Here is a 20,085-nt window from a genome sequence, read left to right on the forward strand (position 1 = left end):
CCTCTGCCTGCACATATGGAGGCATGCACCAACCATTCCCAAAGTGCTCTACTGTACCTCTGCCTGCACATACGGAGGAATGCAGCAACCATTCCCAAGGTGCTCTACTGTACCTCTGCCTGCACATACGGAGGCATGCACCAACCATTACCAAGGTGCTCTACTGTACGTCTGCCTGCTCATACGGAGGCATGTACCAACCATTACCAAGGTGCTCTACTGTACCTCTGCCTGCACATACGGAGGCAAGTACCAACCATTAGACACCTACAAAAATTCAAAAAAGGGGCGTAATAGGTAGAGACAACCAGCACATACGGAGGCATGCACCAACCATTCCCAAGGTGCTCTACTGTACCTCTGCCTGCACATACGGAGGCATGCACCAACCATTCCCAAGGTGCTCTACTGTACCTCTGCCTGCTCATATGGAGGCATGCACCAACCATTACAAAGGTGCTCTACTGTACCTCTGCCTGCACATACGGAGGCATGTACCAACCATTACCAAGGTGCTGTACTGTACCTCTGCCTGCACATACGGAGGCATGCACCAACCATTCCCAAGGTGCTCTACTGTACCTCTGCCTGCACATACGGAGGAATGCACCAACCATTCCCAAGGTGCTCTACTGTACCTCTGCCTGCACATACGGAGGCATGCACCAACCATTCCCAAGGTGCTCTACTGTACCTCTGCCTGCTCATATGGAGGCATGCACCAACCATTACCAAGGTGCTCTACTGTACCTCTGCCTGCACATACGGAGGCATGTACCAACCATTACCAAGGTGCTCTACTGTACCTCTGCCTGCACATACGGAGGCATGCACCAACCATTCCCAAGGTGCTCTACTGTACCTCTGCCTGCACATACGGAGGAATGCACCAACCATTCCCAACGTGCTCTACTGTACCTCTGCCTGCTCATATGGAGGCATGCACCAACCATTACCAAGGTGCTCTACTGTACCTCTGCCTGCACATACGGAGGAATGCACCAACCATTCCCAAGGTGCTCTACTGTACCTCTGCCTGCTCATATGGAGGCATGTACCAACCATTACCAAGGTGCTCTACTGTACCTCTGCCTGCTCATATGGAGGCATGCACCAACCATTACCAAGGTGCTCTACTGTACCTCTGCCTTATCAAACAGAGGCATTCTTTGTCAACAGACGTATGGACCCGACAGGCAGAAAATTGTGACATGCACTAAGGGCCAGAAAAGAAATAAAATCATTATTCTACTCCTAAAGAAGGTAATGATGACTAGCAGTAGAGGATACTTACTGGGTTTCCGGAGATAGAAAGCTCTTGTAGTGTAGGAATTGCCTCCAGTTTTTCCACTTCTGAAACTTCCTGTTTAAAAATATGACGCACAGATTTACTATGGTTATATGTACATTCATGGGTACACATGTACACTCACTATATCCTTAGTCATGCTTACATGTGGCTGTAAAACACTGAATAAGCCAAGCTAGAATCTATTTACTTTTCCCAGTGCTATTTTTTCCGTTAAAACGACGGGCACCAGAACAGACCTCCGAACAGATCACACTGTAAGTCACTATTGTGAATGGAAACCACATCGAAGATGTGAGCTCTGTGAGGATTCTCCAATGACTGCAAGTATGTGGTTTGCATATTTCCAGCCACATTCTGACTAGACTAAAAACGTGTCCGGCCGCACACGTCTAGTTGGCATGTGACCGCATGTATACAAATCACATAGTTGCGGTCACGAGCCTGCCTGCTCTCGGCACTGGAGAATCCTGACAGTGGAAGTCTGCAGTCATATAGCGTGTCTGCAGATTTGTACCCCAAGCCTGGACAACCCCTTTAAGTTGCCAGTCACACTCTGCCCCCATACAGTGTCAGCCACAGTGCCAGCCAATCAGCTCAAATTTATCTACCAAGACTCATACTGACATCCAGGATCTAATGACAGCACTTTTTTCTCTCCATCAGTAGGATATGGCCTTTAGGACACATCCTGATGGTAAGGGGCCGCACTGAACGCCTCTGTAAATCACAAATTGTGCTCTCATGCTATAACTAAAACTTCACATTTTACCTGAATTTTATTGAATCCTATAAACAGTTTCTTTAACTTAACAAGTGGAAGTAGGTTGTTCACATCTCGGAGCCGGTTTTCTTCCATACAGAGGGAGACTAGACAACTCTGCTTGGCAAATGAAGTCTCGGTGATCATTTTAATGCGATTGTGATCCAGTACAAGCTCTTGAAGAAGCTGCAATCCTTCAAGTCCTTCCACTTGACTGATCTCATTTCCTAGAGAGGGAGAAGACACAAGTCATTCAAAATCACTGCTGTTAGGATGGCCAATATATGAAGTGTGAAAAAGTAGTCACCGTAAAATATGTTTCTTTGGGGGATACAGAACCATGGGATAGTCTGCTGCCACCTGGAGGCTGACACTATTATTGCATTTAAATAAAATTGGCTCCTCCCCAGCAGACAATACCTCACCTGCTGGAGTCAGGCTTCCTCAGTTTTGTTAGAAGCAGAAGGAGGAGAAAAGAAAAGAGTAAAGGTAAAAAGAAACATAACTGTGCGCCCAATCAGGCAACCAAGGAAGGAAACAGTGTCCCCAATGAACACTACGAGAAATAATAACTATACTTGGGTGGGAAAAAATTAATATCATACTGTTACCATCTAGTCTTCCGCTGTAACTCAAGCAGAAGTCTGGGCTACTGCCGCCTGCAATATCCACCTACCAACACTTGCACCTGCCGAAGCAAAAGCGTGAACCCTGTAAAACTTAGAAAATGGATGTACCTTGTTTTACAGAGCTATAAAGCCAATGCCTAATGATGGACCGCCCAGGAAGCTCCCACCGCTCGCTTAGAGTGTGCCCTAATCCTAAATAGGGCCACCCTGGCCCTAGTCCTATAGGCCTGGATAATAGCAGTCTTGATCCAGCGGACAATGGTTGCTTTAGAAGCAGCTTGACCCCTACGAGGGCCCACAGGTATAACAAACAAGGAATCAGAACGCCTGAATAAGGCAGTGGCCGATAAATAGTACCTTAAGGCTCTAACAACGTTCAACCTGTGCAGAGCCTTCTCAATAGGATGAGATTGCGCCAAAAGGAAGGCACAATAACGTCTTTATTAAGGTGAAAACTCGAGACCACCTTCGGAAGAAAAGACGGAACTGGCCTCAACACTACCTTATCCTGATGAAGAATAATGTAAGGAGCGTGATAAGACAGAGCCACAAGCTCCGAGACCCTCCTAATAGAAGTGATGGCTATAAGGTAAGCTACCTTATAAGAAACAAAAAGTGCAGAGATCTCTCTGAGAGGCTCAAAAGGAAGAGACTGAAGAGCCTGCAAAACAAGATTCAGATCCCAAGGATCTAGGGGAGTCCGATAGGGTGGCCTAATGTGCACCACTCCCTGGAGAAAAGTTTTAACTTGGGGTTTAGATGCCAAATCCCTCTGCAACAGAATAGCAAGGGCGGACACCTGACCCTTGAGGGAGATAAGCACCAACCCTGCCTCCAATCCAGACTGTAAGAAGGAGAACAGAGCTTGCAAGGAAAAAGACACTGGCGAAGTACTGGTAGACTCACACCAACGTAAATAAGACCTCCAAGTGCGCTGGTAGACTAGCAATGCGGATAGCTTCCGGGGTCTAATAATAGACTGGATGACTGATTCAAACAGTCCTGCCGCCCACGAAATCACAGCTTCAACAGCCACGTCATTAAATTGGGTGACCGCAAATTTCAATGGAAAAACGTACCCTGGGACAGAAGATCTGGGCTGGAGACCCAAGTGGCAGAAAAGGCTTGGCTTAGCAAAGGGCAAAACCTGCCGCTTCAAAAGCGGGCCACGTCACAGATTCTATGCGTCTATACAAGGGATCCTTAAGTGCCGCAACCTCTGCAAGAGGGAGAGTGGTCACCTTAGATAAGCGATACTGGAGGTATCTACCACTGGTGGAGTAGACCAAGAACCCACCAGCTCCACCAGAAAGTGATATAGACCTCCATGCGACTACGCTTTTGAAAGCTTTTGTCTGAGTGTCCCTATGCTCTCTGGAATACCTCTGTAAGTTCCTCATGATAAGAAAAGGATCTAGCCATGCGCTTACCCCTCCTATAAAACCTGTCTCAGTAATGCGAGAGGGCGGCGCAGCTGTCACTCCCGGAGAGGCGCCAACAGCTGACACCAATCTGTCCACCATCTCCCTGAGCTTTCCCATCTTATAAGGATCTAGAATGGACTAGAATAAGATTTTGGGAGCTAAGGGGAGGGAATTCCTTGAGGGGAAAAAATTTGGGTGCCTCCCCTGTGAAGGTGACCTAGACAAGGAGGTAACCTAAGGCCGTCTGGACCGCCTTCTCGACCGGCCATATTGGTGCGGGGTGGCTGGAGGATCCGATTCACTTGCAGTGGCGATCGAAGCTCCTGGGGCGGTAGTAATCACTGGCAATCGTTTCCACAAATGTAACCAGCGTTTTGGACACCCTGGTCAGTTCAGCCACAGACTGAGCTAAATCATATTCTCCTCAGATGTCATAGAGGTTCCCTGAGCGGCGTCCAGCAAAGAGGCAGGAGGGGTACTGCTGGTACAATAGGGCACAGACTGAAGAATGGAAAACTTACCATTACAAGTTACACAAGCATTGAAAGTGACAAGTGCAGACTGCGCTAATGGGCGTGCAGGGCCCTCTCTAGACTCAGACATTATGAGTGATAGAGGAGGGGCAGAAAGAAAATAGAAGAGTCCACTAAACAGTGACAGAAAACTGTTGGAGTGCCTGGAATCAGCCTCCGGTAGCCAACAGCCTTCTACATCCACGCTGCAGAAATCTATTCCCCCTGTGAGCTTGCTATTCCACGAGGAGGAAGACGCCGAGGCACTTCTGGCCCCACACCACTTAATAGTGCCGTGCCATAGCCAGGAAGAGGAAGGTGTAGAGCCAGAGGGACGGGAATCTGGTGAGCCGAGACACCACCCCTGATTGGCTGAAACACTAGCCGTGCTGGTAGGCAGGGAGTAGCATGGCCGTCGATTGACTGGAAATGTCCCAATGCATGACTGGCTGGAAACATTCTGCCAGCTGATTGGCCAAGCGCTTGCGGTCTGCCTACTGGAACTCGCACCAACAGCGTCCGGCTTGCTATCTCCCGGCCCACAGAGAGAGAGAGAGTGTGAGACACCCGCAGATACACAAGCAGTCACGTGGCAAGGTCCCACTGCAGCCCACCGACCTGTTTAACCCGATCAGATAAGGCCAGAGGGAGCTCAGATGGGCAAGCAGAACGCCCAGCGCCAGCACCTGGCCCCTGCACAAGAACCGTCCCCTTCTCTCCTCCACAGCTGTACAGCCACTGGCAATTACCACCCCAAGGAAAGGAATAGAGGGGGGTAGGATTGGGGAGGCGGGGAAGGAGGAGGAGAAAGGGCGAGTACAGAGAGCTCATTCAAGGGTTATACTGACCTGTCCTGAAGATCCAGATGCCATTAACTTCTGCTCCAAGCAAGTGCGTGCTATGTGGGGCAGCGGGCAAGAGCTAGTTGGCTTATGGACCTCCGCCCAAGTACTTGACTGCTGATAGAGTCAAAGTATATTGGTCCGACCACACCGACACGATAAGATACAGACTGAACAATTACAGCCTGTACTCTCCGTCGTTACGTGGGTGAAACAGAGTGCACAATTACACTCTGATACCCTGAGCCATCCATCTGAAGAACAAAAGCAAAATGGTTCAGATCTGAGACACACCTTGCCTCCAACTGACACTACAAAAAACTGAGGAAGCCTAACTCCAGCAGGCGAGGTATAGTCTGCTGGGGAGGAACCAATTTTAATTAAATGCAATAACAGTGTCAGCCTACAGGTGACAGCAGACCATCCCATGGTTCTCTGTCCCCCAATGAGATGAACGAGATAGATGGATATCAGAAATTTTGTAATATATCTTTTCAGAGACGTCTGTTTCTTTCTCCACTTATGAGCCATTTCTTTCCTTGCCTCTTAAACTCATCAACTCTGAAAAAACGCTAAAATTCATCTTAATCAAGGAAATACGAACGGCCAGTTCACTGAGGTATCAGATTACCGTTGCCTGTTGAAGTCTATAGAGAGGAGAAGGGGAGGAAGAGGGAGGAGAACAGTGACAGAGGCACATACAGGTGGTGCTCCTGCTTTCTAGTAAGTGCTTGGTTCCCAGCTACACTGCTCAGTACAGCTGTCTGATGTCCTCAATGCTGCTTCTGAGCATGTGCTACATACAGATAGGAGACCAGGAACCTCTCACATCTGCATGTGCTGTGCATGAGACATCATAACAGCTAGTCTACATCTATTAGCCAATAGACAGCTAAATATTAAAGAGAGTGTGTAGAAGGAAAAATACAGGATACAAATCATATTAAGGCCAAAAATTGTATTATTCTTTGCGTACACACACATAAGAGCGGATTCTAAATCGTCACCTGAAATGTCAGGTAAGCTTTAAGTGTGTGATAAAATGAGGGTGTACGACTCAATTTCAACCCTCTATTGAACACATTAAAGAGGATGTCCAGTCTTGGAGTTCAAGTCTGCTGTCGCCTTATTTGACTGCAGACTTATGAACTGTCACAGTGCGCAGTGTGTGCGCTGTCAGGATTCTCTGGTCCTGGGAGTGGGCAGGCGCATGATCTCAAGTATGCGATTTGCATGCATGAGGTCACATGCCGACTAGACGTGAGCAGTCTCACTCAATGTAAGTGAATTGAGCGAGGCCGGACAAGTCTAGTATGAATGTGGCTGGAAGAATGCAAATCACATACTTGCGGTCACATGACGTCCCGCTCCTGGCACCAGAAAATTCTGACAGCGCGCAGTGAGGATTCACAAGTCTGCAATCGCATAGACTAACTGCAGACTTGAGCTCAAAGCCTGGACAACTCCTTTAATGAACCATCAACCTAAAATCAGAAAATAGTGTCTTTTTTGTATATCTTACCTTGCAAAAACAGAGATTTCAAATTCCTCAGTCTGCTGAGCTGCAACTGCTGCAAATTACTGATGCCGTTGTAACCCAAATGTAGCACCTCTAAACTCTGCATTATTGGAGATAGTGGCTCCCCAAATAATGGATCTCTGTAATTCAAAAGTAAAAATAAGACAAGTTGAGACCACAGGAGAAGCGTGCTTTGCTAAAAATGTTATCAGAACTTGTCAGTTTCCCACCATTGTACGCTTGTACCCCAGTTACCTGTTATTCTTGCCTTGCTGCCCATATCCACTAGAGTTAACTTTTTGGTGAAGCATCTGCCGGTTGGTGAGGGGATTCTGAGACTTCTGTCTTGGCAGGATGGACTCAATGTGGTTGTAGTTAAGATACAATACCTATTGAAAGAAAATATGATCGCTCAGTGATTAATGCAGGACAGTGCTGATACAGAATTGAAGGACTTGGGTAAATAATAAATCCTCTCTGCTGTTGCCAGATGAAATAGGTTGGAAAGCGTTGGATTTAACACCAAAATGTATCCCAAATGCTCATGAAGACAACCCCTTTTTAGATTGAGGCTGGTCCAGTGATCAGCAGGAATAATGTGGGAAGCTTCAGCTCTCCCTATGTCAACTCCTTATCTCAGCTATGGTGTAGTGACTGCGCCTCCAACATCCATCACCAAGACAAACTATTAATCCCGACTGTGTTCAGGTGACCATAAATAATAATAAAAAAAATACTACGTTATATATTTGCGGGTGTTTAAGAACTGTCATGTGCATATCCTTCATCTCATTTATACAGGAGATGAAGAATAGCAGAAAAAGAGTGTAGTTACTCCAAGAAAATAAGGTCTAACACCAGCACACATATTTAGTGCAAAATCTGCAGCTACTATACAGGCTAGATTTAATAGGCTGCGTTAAAGGGAATCTGTCAGCAGAATTTTGCTATTTAATCTGAGAGCAGCATAATATAGGCCAAGAAAGCCTGATTCCTGGGATGTGTCACTTATTAGACTGTGTGCTATAGTTTCAATACAATCAGTGTTTTATCAGAAGGAGATGGTCACTGCAGGACTGGGTCTCACGTGCAGGCCAGTCCAGCTAATCTGTGTAACCCCACCCCCAGCACTGATTGGTGGCTTGCTGACAGTGTACACAGGAAGTTGCCAATGAGGGATGTGGGTGGGGTTATACACAGCTCAGTATTCTGACCACTGCTACATCTACAAGAGAGAAAACAGGGATTTTATCACAACTGCATCAAGCAGCCCAGTAAGTGACACATCCCTGGAATCAGGATGCCCCTACACCAGGCTGCACTCAGATTACATAGTAAAACCTGCTCACTGGTTCCCTTTAAAGGAGTTGTTCAGTATTAGAAAAACATGGCTGCCTTTTTCCAACAACAGCACCTCCCTTGTCTACAGTTTATGTCTGTTTTTTCCAGCTCCATCGAAGTTAAAGATGCTAAGCTGCAATACCACACACAACCTGTAGACACGGGGGCTGTTTTTGATAGAAGGCACCCATGTTTTTCTAATCCTGGAATACCCCTGTAATAAGACTAAATAGAAAAAGGATCATTGATAAGTTTTAATTTGATAGGTGTACAGTTTCTGGAGTGGGTTTCCGGGTTCCTTAAATACACTATGGACAGATTCCCCTGGCCTCGCCCCCCTTTCACTTACCTCCTCTAGAATTAGGGGCAGTTAGGCTGATTACGAACCGTTGAGAAGTAATGTTACTGACATGTACTAAATACAGATGACACCTTCTTTGTAATATATCTATTCGCAATATTAGTAACATTTTTCTTTTATTATGATGCTTTATTGGATACAATATGCTGCTTTTGATACTTTTCTGACATGCTTGATATCTGGGGGACCGATTTCAGTATTGAAAATTTAAGTGGAAATGCATTAATTCCCGCGCCATTTACACAGATTCCCGCAAATATGTGGGTTCTTCAGCTGTATGAAGTAATGTGCATCCGGTACTCTATATTTGTTATGGGAGAGGTGTCAGTATGAGCTAAATATATGCTTGATTACCTCTAATGGAGCAGCGGCGAACCCATCCCCATCCCTCCCATTACTGTAAATACATGCATTAAGCAGGACTGAATGGGCTGCCTTGTATTATTCATACAGCACTTACCCAGAGAGCCAGGCTGAAAGGATATACACATTCTATATTAATATTACTTATTTATAGCCCTGTCAGTATTGGAGAAGAAACAGGTTTCCAGAGAGACCTGCTATTATTAGGCCGCACAAAGGACTATGCATGTATGCCTTACACAGCGGATATGGCTGTAATGCGCCCGCGCTGTCAGGATCAGGTCACCGCCAGATCTATACGGTTCACATTTCAAGGACAGGTCTGCTGGGTATGATCACTGAACCAGGAATACCGTCATCTGCTGCCCATATAGAAAGTGATCTCAGCAGCTCTCCGCTTTAGTAAATACTGGCGTTCCCCCATAAAATAACAATAGTGCATTGTATCATTCCTCTATTACTCCTCTTGGAAATGTATAAAAAAGATAGACCATTAGGTGCTAGCATCTAATGGTCAACAGGTTTTGTCAATAAACAGCTTGGCAATGCAACAATGTTTGGACGTGTGTGTAGGCAGACGAAATGGTAGTATCCAGCTGTTCATTGATTCAGAAATTTCCAGGAGGAATAAAAGAGAAATGTAACAAGAAAAGATGCCGAAGAATTTAGAGTGCAATGATTTACTAAAGTGGTTATGTCGGGAAGGCAGACAGGTGCTCTTTAAATGGGTTGCTAGACAATCCACAGACTCAGGAAGGTAAAAAAAAAAAAATAAATAATAATAATACTCACCTCCAGGACCAGCATTGTCCCTAAGTACTCAGCGCTGTATCCCTCACCGGTCTGCTGGGATCATCATACCCTAGAATGAAATGCTGATTGGCTGCAGCGCTCACGTGAGGCCCCAACCGGATGTTGATCTCAGCAGACCAGTGGGGGACACAGCACTGAGTACGGAGGAGGAGAGTATAATTTGTGTGTTTTTTCGCCTACCTGGGTCCATTAAAAAGAAGTAGTGGACAAAGCCTTTATATTTATGCATGCCCCTTTTGCCTTTGTTATTTATTTTTACTCACTTATATAGCACCATTAATTCCACAGCGCTTTACATACATCATCATTGCTGTCCCCATTGGGGCTCAAAATCTACATCCCCTATCAGTAGGTCTTTGGAGTGTGGGAGGAAACTGGAGAACCCGGAGGAAACCCACACAAACACGAGGAGAACATACAAACTCCTTGCAGATGTTGTCCTTGGTGGGATTTGAACCCAGGACCCCAGCCCTGCAAAGTAACATTGCTAACCACTGAATCACCGTCCTGCCCCCTTTTTGGTGGAGAAAAACAAACAAACTAAATCATAAGTTTGGCCAATCATTTTTTTCTTAAATACAATAAGTACAGTAATTTGTGTTACTCTGCCTACTGAACTGTATATAGTCTTTTAGATATATACTTATATATATATAACCACGGCCATGGAGGCCATCTGCCGTTTAGCTGTACCATGAAGGTCCTCCATCTAATATATGAAATGACTATCGCTCCTTTGGCTGTTTAGTTAATAAGTGGTTCTGCTGCTCTTAGCTCAGCTTACTATAGACAAGGGCTCTCTCCTGACTTTGCTCCGGGGCCCCAGGAATTCTAGCTTTGTCTCTGATACATGATATTATACAGGGCTACATGTAAGTTTGCAGCTTCTGAATTCTGGAAATCTCTGATCCATAATTCAGAACCCCGTCTCATGCAGCCCCAGCGCCCTCCTGTCCTGAACTCATGTCCGTCCATTAGGATATCAATAATGTAATGTGTATGTTCACCCTACACATACTGTACACCTGCCAGAATATATCAGATACCCTATTACATGCCAAAATAACTAAACTATGGGGTGGTATTACCCCCACTGAATGTCCTCCAAAAACAAAGGTGTGCCCTAAAAAGAGTTTCTACAAACAGAACAATATTGATAATCGTGGTGATTATTTGGGACAAATTGGTCAAACCTGCAAAACCAAACTAAGGCAACCATAAACATTAGATGAAAGATGGCAGATCCTGACAACGATCAGATGTGTTTGCACTGTATATTAATGGGAAAAAGGAGTCATATCAGAAGGAACACAGACCCTCACCTTCACATGTGACAGGAAGACTAAGCCACTGAACGACGTCAGATTGTTATTCTCCAGATTCACGGTGCGAACGTTCCTAAACTGGTCTGCGGGCATCAGGTCGACCGTCCTACGAAAACACAACACAAGTGTTTGTGTAAAATGTTAAGGTGCAAACCCAAGCTAGAAAAGCTTTCATTCCGAAGATAAATACGCTACTGTTTATAAAACATGTGTTTTTATTCAGGCTCCCCATAGAAGCCTACAAGGTAAAAACACACCAACAAAATGCACACCAACAGTGATCACGAGTTTTCATGAAATCACATCCCCTTTCCTTGGATAGTGCATTCAGATTTTTTGCACAAAAGAACGCAATAGAAAAAAAACCCGCAGTATTTACTTTATGTGGGAACACAACCCAAAAATTCACAAATAAGTAAATCATGTAAAAGTACACGGCACTTCACAACATTGTAGGCATTTCATTACCTCCAAGAAAACCCCTTTGAATTGAGGTACCTAAGTGTAGTGTCAGCAAAAAATGGCCTATTGTTTATATGTTCAATCTATTTTTCCCATTTTTTTTTCATATCACTATGCATATTAAAAAAAATAAATGAAAAAAACGTGTAATTTTCACGCTGGCACTAGGCTAAATATTAGACTCCAACTTCATGTTCTTCACACGGGCATTAGCAGCAATAGACTGATTGAGACCCTATTTGTTTGTATAAAAGCATTATCTGAACATGGTATTATCTGTGCAGAAGCCATTATGAAGGGAGGAGGTGGTGATCCGAAATTATTTACTGTATATAGAGGTATTACTGGTCATCATACAGGAGGAGGAGGTGAGCCGTGATATCACCTATTGTGGATGGTGGATCCTGTTTTATCAGTCATTGTGAAGGAGGAGGAGGTGAGCTGTGACATCACCTATTGTGAATGGTAGATCCTGTGTTATGTACTGTATATAGAGGTGTTATTAGTCATTGTACAGGAGGAGGAGGAGGTGAGCTGTTACATAATTTATTGTGAAGTGTGGATCACCTATTGTGGATGGTGGCTCCTGTGTTATCTTATGTATATACAGGTGTTATCAGTCATTGTACAAGAGGGGGAGGAGGTGAGCTGTGACATCACCTATTGCGAATGGTAGATCCTGTGTTATCTACTGTATATAGAGGTGTTATCAGTCACTGTGCAGGAGGAGGAGGTGAGCTGTGATATCACCTATTATGAATGGTGGATCCTGTGTTATCTGCTGTATATAGAGGTGTTATCAGTCATTATACAGGAGGAGGAGGTGAGCTGTGATATCACCTATTGTGAGTGGTGGATCCTGTATTATCAGTCATTGTGCAGGAGGAGGAGTTGAGCTGTGACATCACCTATTGTGAATGGTGGATCCTGTATTATCTACTGTATATAGAGCTGTTATCAGTCATTGTACAGGAGGAGGAGGTGAGCTGTGACATCACCTATGGTGGATGGTGGATCCTGTTTTATCAGTCATTGTGCAGGAGGAGGAGGTGAGCTGTGACATCACCTATTGTGAATGGTAGATCCTGTGTTATCTACTGTATATAGAGGTGCTATCAGTCATTGTACAGGAAGAGGAGGTGATCTGTTACATAATTTATTGTGAAGTGTGGATCCTGTGTTATCTACTATATCTAGAGGTGTTATCAGTCATTGTACAGAAGGAGGAGGAGGTGAGCTGTGAAATCACCTATTGTAGATGGTGGATCCTGTGTTATCTACTGTATATAGAGGTGTTATCAGTCATTGTACAGGAGGAGGAGGTGAGCTGTGATATCACCTATTGTGGATCCTGTGTTATCTACTATATCTAGAGGTGTTATCAGTCATTGTACAGAAGGAGGAGGAGGTGAGCTGTGAAATCACCTATTGTAGATGGTGGATCCTGTGTTATCTACTGTATATAGAGGTGTTATCAGTCATTGTACAGGAGGGGGAGGTGAGCTGTGAAATCACCTATTGTAGATGGTGGATCCTGTGTTATCTACTGTATATAGAGATGTTATCAGTCATTGTACAGGGAGAGGAGGAGGTGAGCTGTGACATCACCTACTGTGGATGGTGGATCCTGTGTTATCTACTGTATATAGAGGTGTTATCAGTCATTGTACAGGAGGAGGAGGTGAGCTGTGATATCACCTATTGTGAATGGTGGATCTTTTGTTATTTCATTCACTTCCTGTAATATGTTGCATTTTTTTTGCACATGAAAATATGCAGCAGAAAAATCGATCCAAATCATCATGGGATCTTTGGCTAAGGCTGTGGTCACATGATGCGTGCCATGATTTTTTTTTCTTAAATCGCTGCGTTTTTATGACATTTTCTGAAACTCATACAGTAGCTCTCTCAGTAGGTTCAGATCCAAGACACCGACCTCTTTTGAAAAAGCAGTAGTTAAAATACAATCATTACATTTTATTATTTCTCGGGTCCAGTGAGCATCAGGTATATAGTGGAAACATCCTTATCCTGATGTGGGGGTTTCTGCTGAATTCCTATGCTATGTTTTACCATCCCACAGGTTTGGGAATATATTTCTGATGATAAAATATTCATAAAAGCTTATTCATAGAGACTGTGAATTATTCATCATCGTTATTTCTATCATCAAGGCTGTAAAAAGCATCTATGGATATGGAGTCTGCCGGTTCCTGATGTAAAAGCTAAAGCGTGCATGATTTATACAGACCCCTACATATAGAGGGACATTTACTGGAGATGGGCATTTCTACTCTGGACTTCATCCCAAAATAGTAAATTATCCTCTATTCTTAGGATAGGGAATAATTTACTGATCGCTGGGAGTCCGATGGGGAGCAGGGCTCTGAATCCTGGTGGCCAAGCTCTGCAGAGCCCAGTCTTGAATGGAGGTGCGCATGCTCGACCTCGGCTCCATTCATTGTCTATGGGACTGTTGGAAATAGGCGAGTGCTGTACTCTGGTATTTCCAGCAGTCCCATAGACAATGAATGGAGCAGAGGTCGAGCAGGCGCACCTCCATTCAAGACCCCCTGGCTCTGCAGAGCCTGGTTACCAGTATCCACAGCCCCATTATCATTCTCCCAGGTGTGAGACCTCCAGCAATCAGTAAGTTATTCCCTATTTTATGGATAGAGGAAAACGTACTATTTAAGAATCACCATTTAACGTAAAATGTATTGATGTGTCCTAATAAATGTGTGACTCATTGTGCACTAATAGAGCAATGGGCTGACTTATTATTTTACATTGATTTTGTTGGCCTGCTTAAAGCCACGTTGCTCTTAATACTACAGTAGGAAAAAAATATCTAATTTACTGTACGTTTTCTTGCTGTAGTAAAGGGCTAATCTGCACCCAATGTAATGTATAAAGCGTAATCGTACCTAATGGACGAGGCTCTCCAACTTAATTCTTGCAGTTCAGTAAAATTTTGATGTCCGATTTTTTCCGCAACCATATCAGAACTGAGCCGGCCGCCAAACGTGTCCTTGGCGTTTTCACATTCCACTGGATCCTTTAGAAGTAAAAAATACATGAAAATAGAAGCCAGCAGGGGTTAAATGTATGGCCCTTTTATTAAGGCATTGTATGTAGAGCCGGCGCAAATCGAATTCCGGTCCGTCAGCCACATCGACAACCTATGGCTTCTGGACGGGATCATTGAGACCGGTCGTCATCAGTGGCTCTTATTTCGATTAGTCGGCCTAGCACGACATCATTGCGGTGTGACAAACATGACATGACGCCAGGCCGGCTAATCAAAAGAAGAGCTGTGGATGATGATGATGCCTGCTTGAATCACCATACATAATCACAGTTTTCTGTATTTTTTTATTTGGTCAATGAATGATACTGTTACACATTTTACCGCACTATCATTTGGGTACTACTTGGGATGGTATAAAGGGGTGGCAAGAAAAAGGAACTTTTTGTGTACTCACCGTAAAATCTCTTTCTCTTAGCCTCTAATTGGGGGACACAGGACCAGGGGTGTTATGCTGTTGTCCACTAGGAGGCGACACTATGCTTATCTGAAAAAGATTAACCGTGGCTCCTCCTCTGCAGTATACACCCCCGGACGGCATCAGCCTTCTCCAGTTTTGTGCAAAAGCAATAGGAGGAACGTAACATGGATAACATAACCATGCCTATAAGAAGGCAACTATGTACGAGCTCAAGATAAAACAATATCAGAACTCAACATAACAACGGCGCGGAACGGGCAACAGGGTGGGAGCTGTGTGCCCCAATTAGAGGCTAAGAGAAAGAGATTTTACGGTGAGTACACAAAAATCTCCTTTACTCTGTCGCCTCATTGGGGGACACAGGACCATGGGACGTCCCAAAGCAGTCCCTGGGTGGGAAGCAATGGACAAATATTGTGTAGACAGGCCCCTACAATTAGGACACCGAAAAGAGAATCAGACTTCCGGAAGGGCGCAGTCCTAGACACATAGATACGCAATGCCCTGACAAGGTCAAGCGTATGCAGAGCCTTCTCCACTCTATGAACCGGGACCGGACAGAAGGATGGCAGTGAAATTTCCTCATTGATGTGGAAGTTGGACACAACCTTCGGAAGGAAGGATGGGACCGCACGAAGAACTACCTTGTCCTGGTATAAAGCCAGGAAGGGTCGTCTGCAGGAGAGTGCTGTCAGTTCAGACACCCTGCGTAGCGAGGTGATTGCCACAAGAAAAACCACTTTCTGGGATAGAAGGCAGAGTGGGACTTCCCTAAGGGGTTTAAAAGGTGTTTCCTGCAATGCTGTCAGCACCAGGTTGAGATCCCACATTTCTAGTGGTCGTCTGTAGGGGGGAACCAATCGGGAAACCCCCTGAAGAAATGTCCTTACTTGCGGCTTGTTAGCAATGCACATCTGAAAAAGCACTAAGAGAGCTGACACCTGGCTCTTAAGGGAGGCCAGGGACAGTCTGGCCTCCAGACCCGATTGGAGAAACCCAAGAACCCTGGGGAGGGAATAAGGGAATGGGGTCTGGCCACGAGATTCACACCAGGTAAAGAAGGCTTTCCAGGTATGGTAATAAATCTTAGCAGAGGTTGGCTTCCGTGCCCTGATCATGGTTCCAATGACGTCAGGCAAGAACCCTGACGGGTTAAAACCCAGGTCTCAATGGCCACGCCGTCAAATTGAGGGCCCCTGAGTTCCGGTGGTAGAACGGGCCTTCTGACAGAAGATCCGGGCGGTCGGGGAGACGCCAGGGGACATCTGCTGTGAGCTGTACGATGTCGGCGTACCATGTACGCCTGGGCCGGTCCGGTGCGATTCGGATGGTTGGAACTCCCTCTTGCTTGATCTTCCTCACCACTCTGGATATCAGGGGGAGAGGTGGAAAAATGTACAGGAGCTGGAACTGGGTCCAGTCCTGAACCAGGGCGTCCGCTCCTAGCGCCCTCGGGTCGTGTGTTCTGGCCATGAAGTTGGAGACCTTGGCATTGAAGTGGGATGCCATTAGGTCCATGTCCGGAGTCCCCCAGCGATGGCAGATCTGGCGAAAAACTTCGGGATGGAGAAACCACTCTCCCGAGTCCATTCCTTGCCTGCTGAGGAAGTCTGCTTCCCAGAGAGAACCGAACCTGTGTCTTCCGCCCAGTGGAGAATGTGTGTCACTTCTCGCATCGCCTGGGCACTGCGGGTCCCCCCTTGGTGATTCACATATGCCACAGCTGTGGCATTGTCCGACTGTACTCTGATGTGAGAGGCTGCCAGTAAGTGATGGAAGGCTCTCAACGCCAGGAGGATGGCACGAATTTCCAAGATGTTGATGGGCATGGTAGCTTCTGCTGGGGACCACTTGCCCTGTGCTCTGTGGTGTAGGTGTACCGCACCCCAATCCGTCAGGCTCGCATCGGTGGTCAGAACCTTCCATTGACCCGTGAGAAAGGATTTCCCCTTTGTTAGTGAGGTTGGCTTGAGCCACCAGTGCAGGGACCTCCTGGTTGACAACGTCAGCTGGAAGTCCCTGTCGAGAGAAAAAGAGTTCCTGTCCCATGACTTGAGGATGGCTAGTTGGAGAGGCCTGAGGTGAAGCTGGGCAAATGGGACTGGTTCTATTGCCGCCACCATCCTGCCGAGGACTCTCATGGCAAACCGGAGAGATCGAGGGGGTTTTCTGAGGAGGGTGCGAACTCCTAAACGGAGGGGCAGTGCCTTGTCCTTGGGAAGGAGCACTAGACCCCTGAAGGTGTTGAATAACATTCCCAGGAAGGTCAGAGACTGACTCGGGGTTGGTGATGACTTTTGTAGGTTGACTAACCAGCCCAGGCGACTCAGAGTGTCGATTGTGATTGAGACGCTGAGCTCACAGTCCTTGAAGGTGGGAGCCTTGATAAGGAGATCGTCCAGGTATGGAACGACTACTATGCCTCTGGAGTGCAGGACGTCCATGGTGACTGCCATGACTTTGGTAAACACTCTGGGAGCCGTGGCGAGTCCGAAAGGGAGAGCCACGAACTGGTAGTGGTCCTGGTCGATTGCGAACCTGAGAAATCTCTGATGGGCGGGTGCAATTGGTATATGCAGTTATGCGTCTTGTATGTCTATGGAGGCGAGAAATTCTCCCTTCTTCATGGACGCAATGATGGACCGAAGGGACTCCATGAGGAAGTGGCGTACCCGTACATATTTGTTAAGCTGTTTTAGGTCCAGTATGGGCTGTACGCCGCCTCCTTTCTTGGGGACTACGAATAAATTTGAGTAGAACCCTCGGAAGCGCTCGGCCGCGGGGACCGGTACAATGACTCCTGCTTGAAAAAGCGAGGAGACCGCTTGGTGGAAGGTACGAGCCTTGGCTGGCGGTTTTGGGGGAACAGAAAGAAATAGTGTGTTTGGTGGGTTGGAAGTGAACTCTATCTTGTATCCCGAAGACACTAGTTCCCTGACCCACCTGTCTTCTGTAATTGGCAGCCAGACTTGATGAAAGAGCGAAAGGCGGCCGCCTACAGGTGGGGTGTCTTCCGGAGTCCGTGAGTCATGATGAGGAGGAAATCTGAGATTTTCCTCCTTTGAACTTTGACTGGCCTGCTCTTGACTGCCAGGTCTTGTCCGACTTTTGCGTCGACCGCGAGTTGTCCCTGCATGGGGCGCGGTTGCTATTTTGTGCTGGTCGCGAGATGGACCAGCCCGAAGAGTTCCGAAAGGATCGGAATCGAGTTTGGTTCTTGCTTCTTGTAAGTGTGTTTGGGCTTCAGTTGGGGGAGAGAGGTACTCTTACCCACAGTGGCGTTGGATATCATCATGTCCAACTGTTCACCAAAAAGTCGACCACTGAGGTACGGGAGGTGCGTGAGGGACTTCTTGGAGGCTGCGTCTGCTTTCCATTCCCGCAGCCAGAGGATACGCCGAATCGTGATGGCGTTTGATGCTATCCCCGCTGCACCCCTTGCAGAATCCAGAGCTGCATGAAGCATGTAATCTGCTACAGCTGCTATTTGGGCCGCTTGGTCCGACTGCTCAGGAGCAGATACTTGTAGGTCAGCTTGTAAATTTTGAGCCCAAGCCAGGATGGCCTTGGCAGCCCAAACTGAAGCGAACGCGGGAGCCAGGGAGGCCCCTGTGGCCTCAAAAATTGAACGAGTCATGCGTTCTACCTGCCGGTCTGCTGTGTCCCTGAGGGTTGAGCTATCTGGCAGTGAAAGGAGTGACTGTGCTGCTAGCCTAGAGACTGGGGGATCCACTTCAGGTGGATCTGTCCATTGTTTGGTGACCTCCTGTGGGAAGGGGTACCGTGCCTCCAGATATTTGCGATTGGTAAACTTCTTCTCAGGCTGTGAGAACTGCTTTTTAAGGATCGCCTTAAACTCTGGGTGGTCAAAGAAGACCTTAGGCGGCTTCAGAACTACTTCAAAGGAAATCTTGTGTCCTGGTGCCTCCGGGAGCGGATCAGAAATGTCCAGCAATCGATGGATGGATGAGATTACATCATCAACTAGCGCTGTATTGCTAGGGGGGATTGGGATTAGGGACCCTTCAGTTTCCTTGTCTGAGTCGGAATCACAGATGTCTTCCGAATCCTGTGTATCGCTAAGGCGTCTCCTGCTGGGTGAACCGGGGCTGAGACCTTCTCTGGTCAGGGATGGCTGTGGAGATCTGCATTGTCTGTTCCTGGCAGGGGACGGTCTAGATGACCTGGGACTACGGTATCTCTCCCTAGAGGGGGATGACCGTGTGGTATGGGATGACGCAGATGAACGTGACCTGTGGGTCCGCATGCGTCCTGACCTAGACGTGGATGTGCCCGTGCCGTCATGTCCCTGAGTGGAGCGCTTCCTTTGCTGGGTAGCGTTCATAGCCGAGGCATGACTCTGCAGAGCCTGAAGCAATGTGGATGTGAGGTTATCTATAGACTGCGTCATAGATTGCGACATCTGAGTGACCCATTCCGGCGTGGCATTAGGCACCGAAGCATTGGCAGGAGCTTCTTGGGGCTCTGGCACAGCAGCCTATATGCAGTCCTGGCAGTGCGGTACGTGCTGCCACTGGGGAGAGTATTACTGCAGGCTGTACAGAGTGCATAATAGCAGTCCTGCCTGGTTCTCTTGGACCTTGAGCCCGACATAGTGCACAGGGGTGGCTATGCAGAGGGCCCTGGCTATGCAGAGGAGCTTATAGGATTCACAGCCGAGGGAAAAAACTCCAGCTGTGATCTTACCCCACCAGTGTGCCTCTAGGTCCAGCCCGAACATCCACAGTCCTGTGCCTCCCTGGAGACTGGCAGGCCTGGTCTGTATCTGCCGACAGGTAGCTGCAGGGTTAATTCTTTTTCCTGCAGCAGATAACAGCCGCCGGAGTAAAGCTTAAGGAAGAAGGGGGGCAGAGAGCTGAAAAGGGCGGTAGTTTGCTGTGAAATCGCGCCCT

At 46.8% G+C, this 20,085-nt stretch overlaps 1 protein-coding gene across 6 annotated transcripts in view; it reads right to left on the bottom strand.

Moving 5' to 3' along the window:
- Nucleotides 1-20,085, bottom strand: part of LRRC9 (leucine rich repeat containing 9) — a 198,616-nt gene that overhangs the window by 44,760 nt on the left and 133,771 nt on the right. For all 6 annotated transcript variants that reach the window (XM_073638739.1, XM_073638737.1, XM_073638738.1 and 3 more), the window contains 6 exons: nucleotides 14,591-14,721; nucleotides 11,199-11,307; nucleotides 7,254-7,387; nucleotides 7,002-7,138; nucleotides 2,082-2,299; nucleotides 1,295-1,363 (listed from right to left, as the gene is read on the bottom strand). In XM_073638739.1, the coding sequence (XP_073494840.1) occupies nucleotides 1,295-1,363; nucleotides 2,082-2,299; nucleotides 7,002-7,138; nucleotides 7,254-7,387; nucleotides 11,199-11,307; nucleotides 14,591-14,721 (798 nt within the window). The remainder of the gene's footprint in view (nucleotides 1-1,294; nucleotides 1,364-2,081; nucleotides 2,300-7,001; nucleotides 7,139-7,253; nucleotides 7,388-11,198; nucleotides 11,308-14,590; nucleotides 14,722-20,085) is intronic.

Source organism: Phyllobates terribilis, unplaced genomic scaffold, assembly GCF_046119375.1.
Source record: "Phyllobates terribilis strain yellow unplaced genomic scaffold, ASM4611937v1 Scaffold_7__3_contigs__length_470593459, whole genome shotgun sequence".
NCBI lineage: Eukaryota > Metazoa > Chordata > Amphibia > Anura > Dendrobatidae > Phyllobates > Phyllobates terribilis.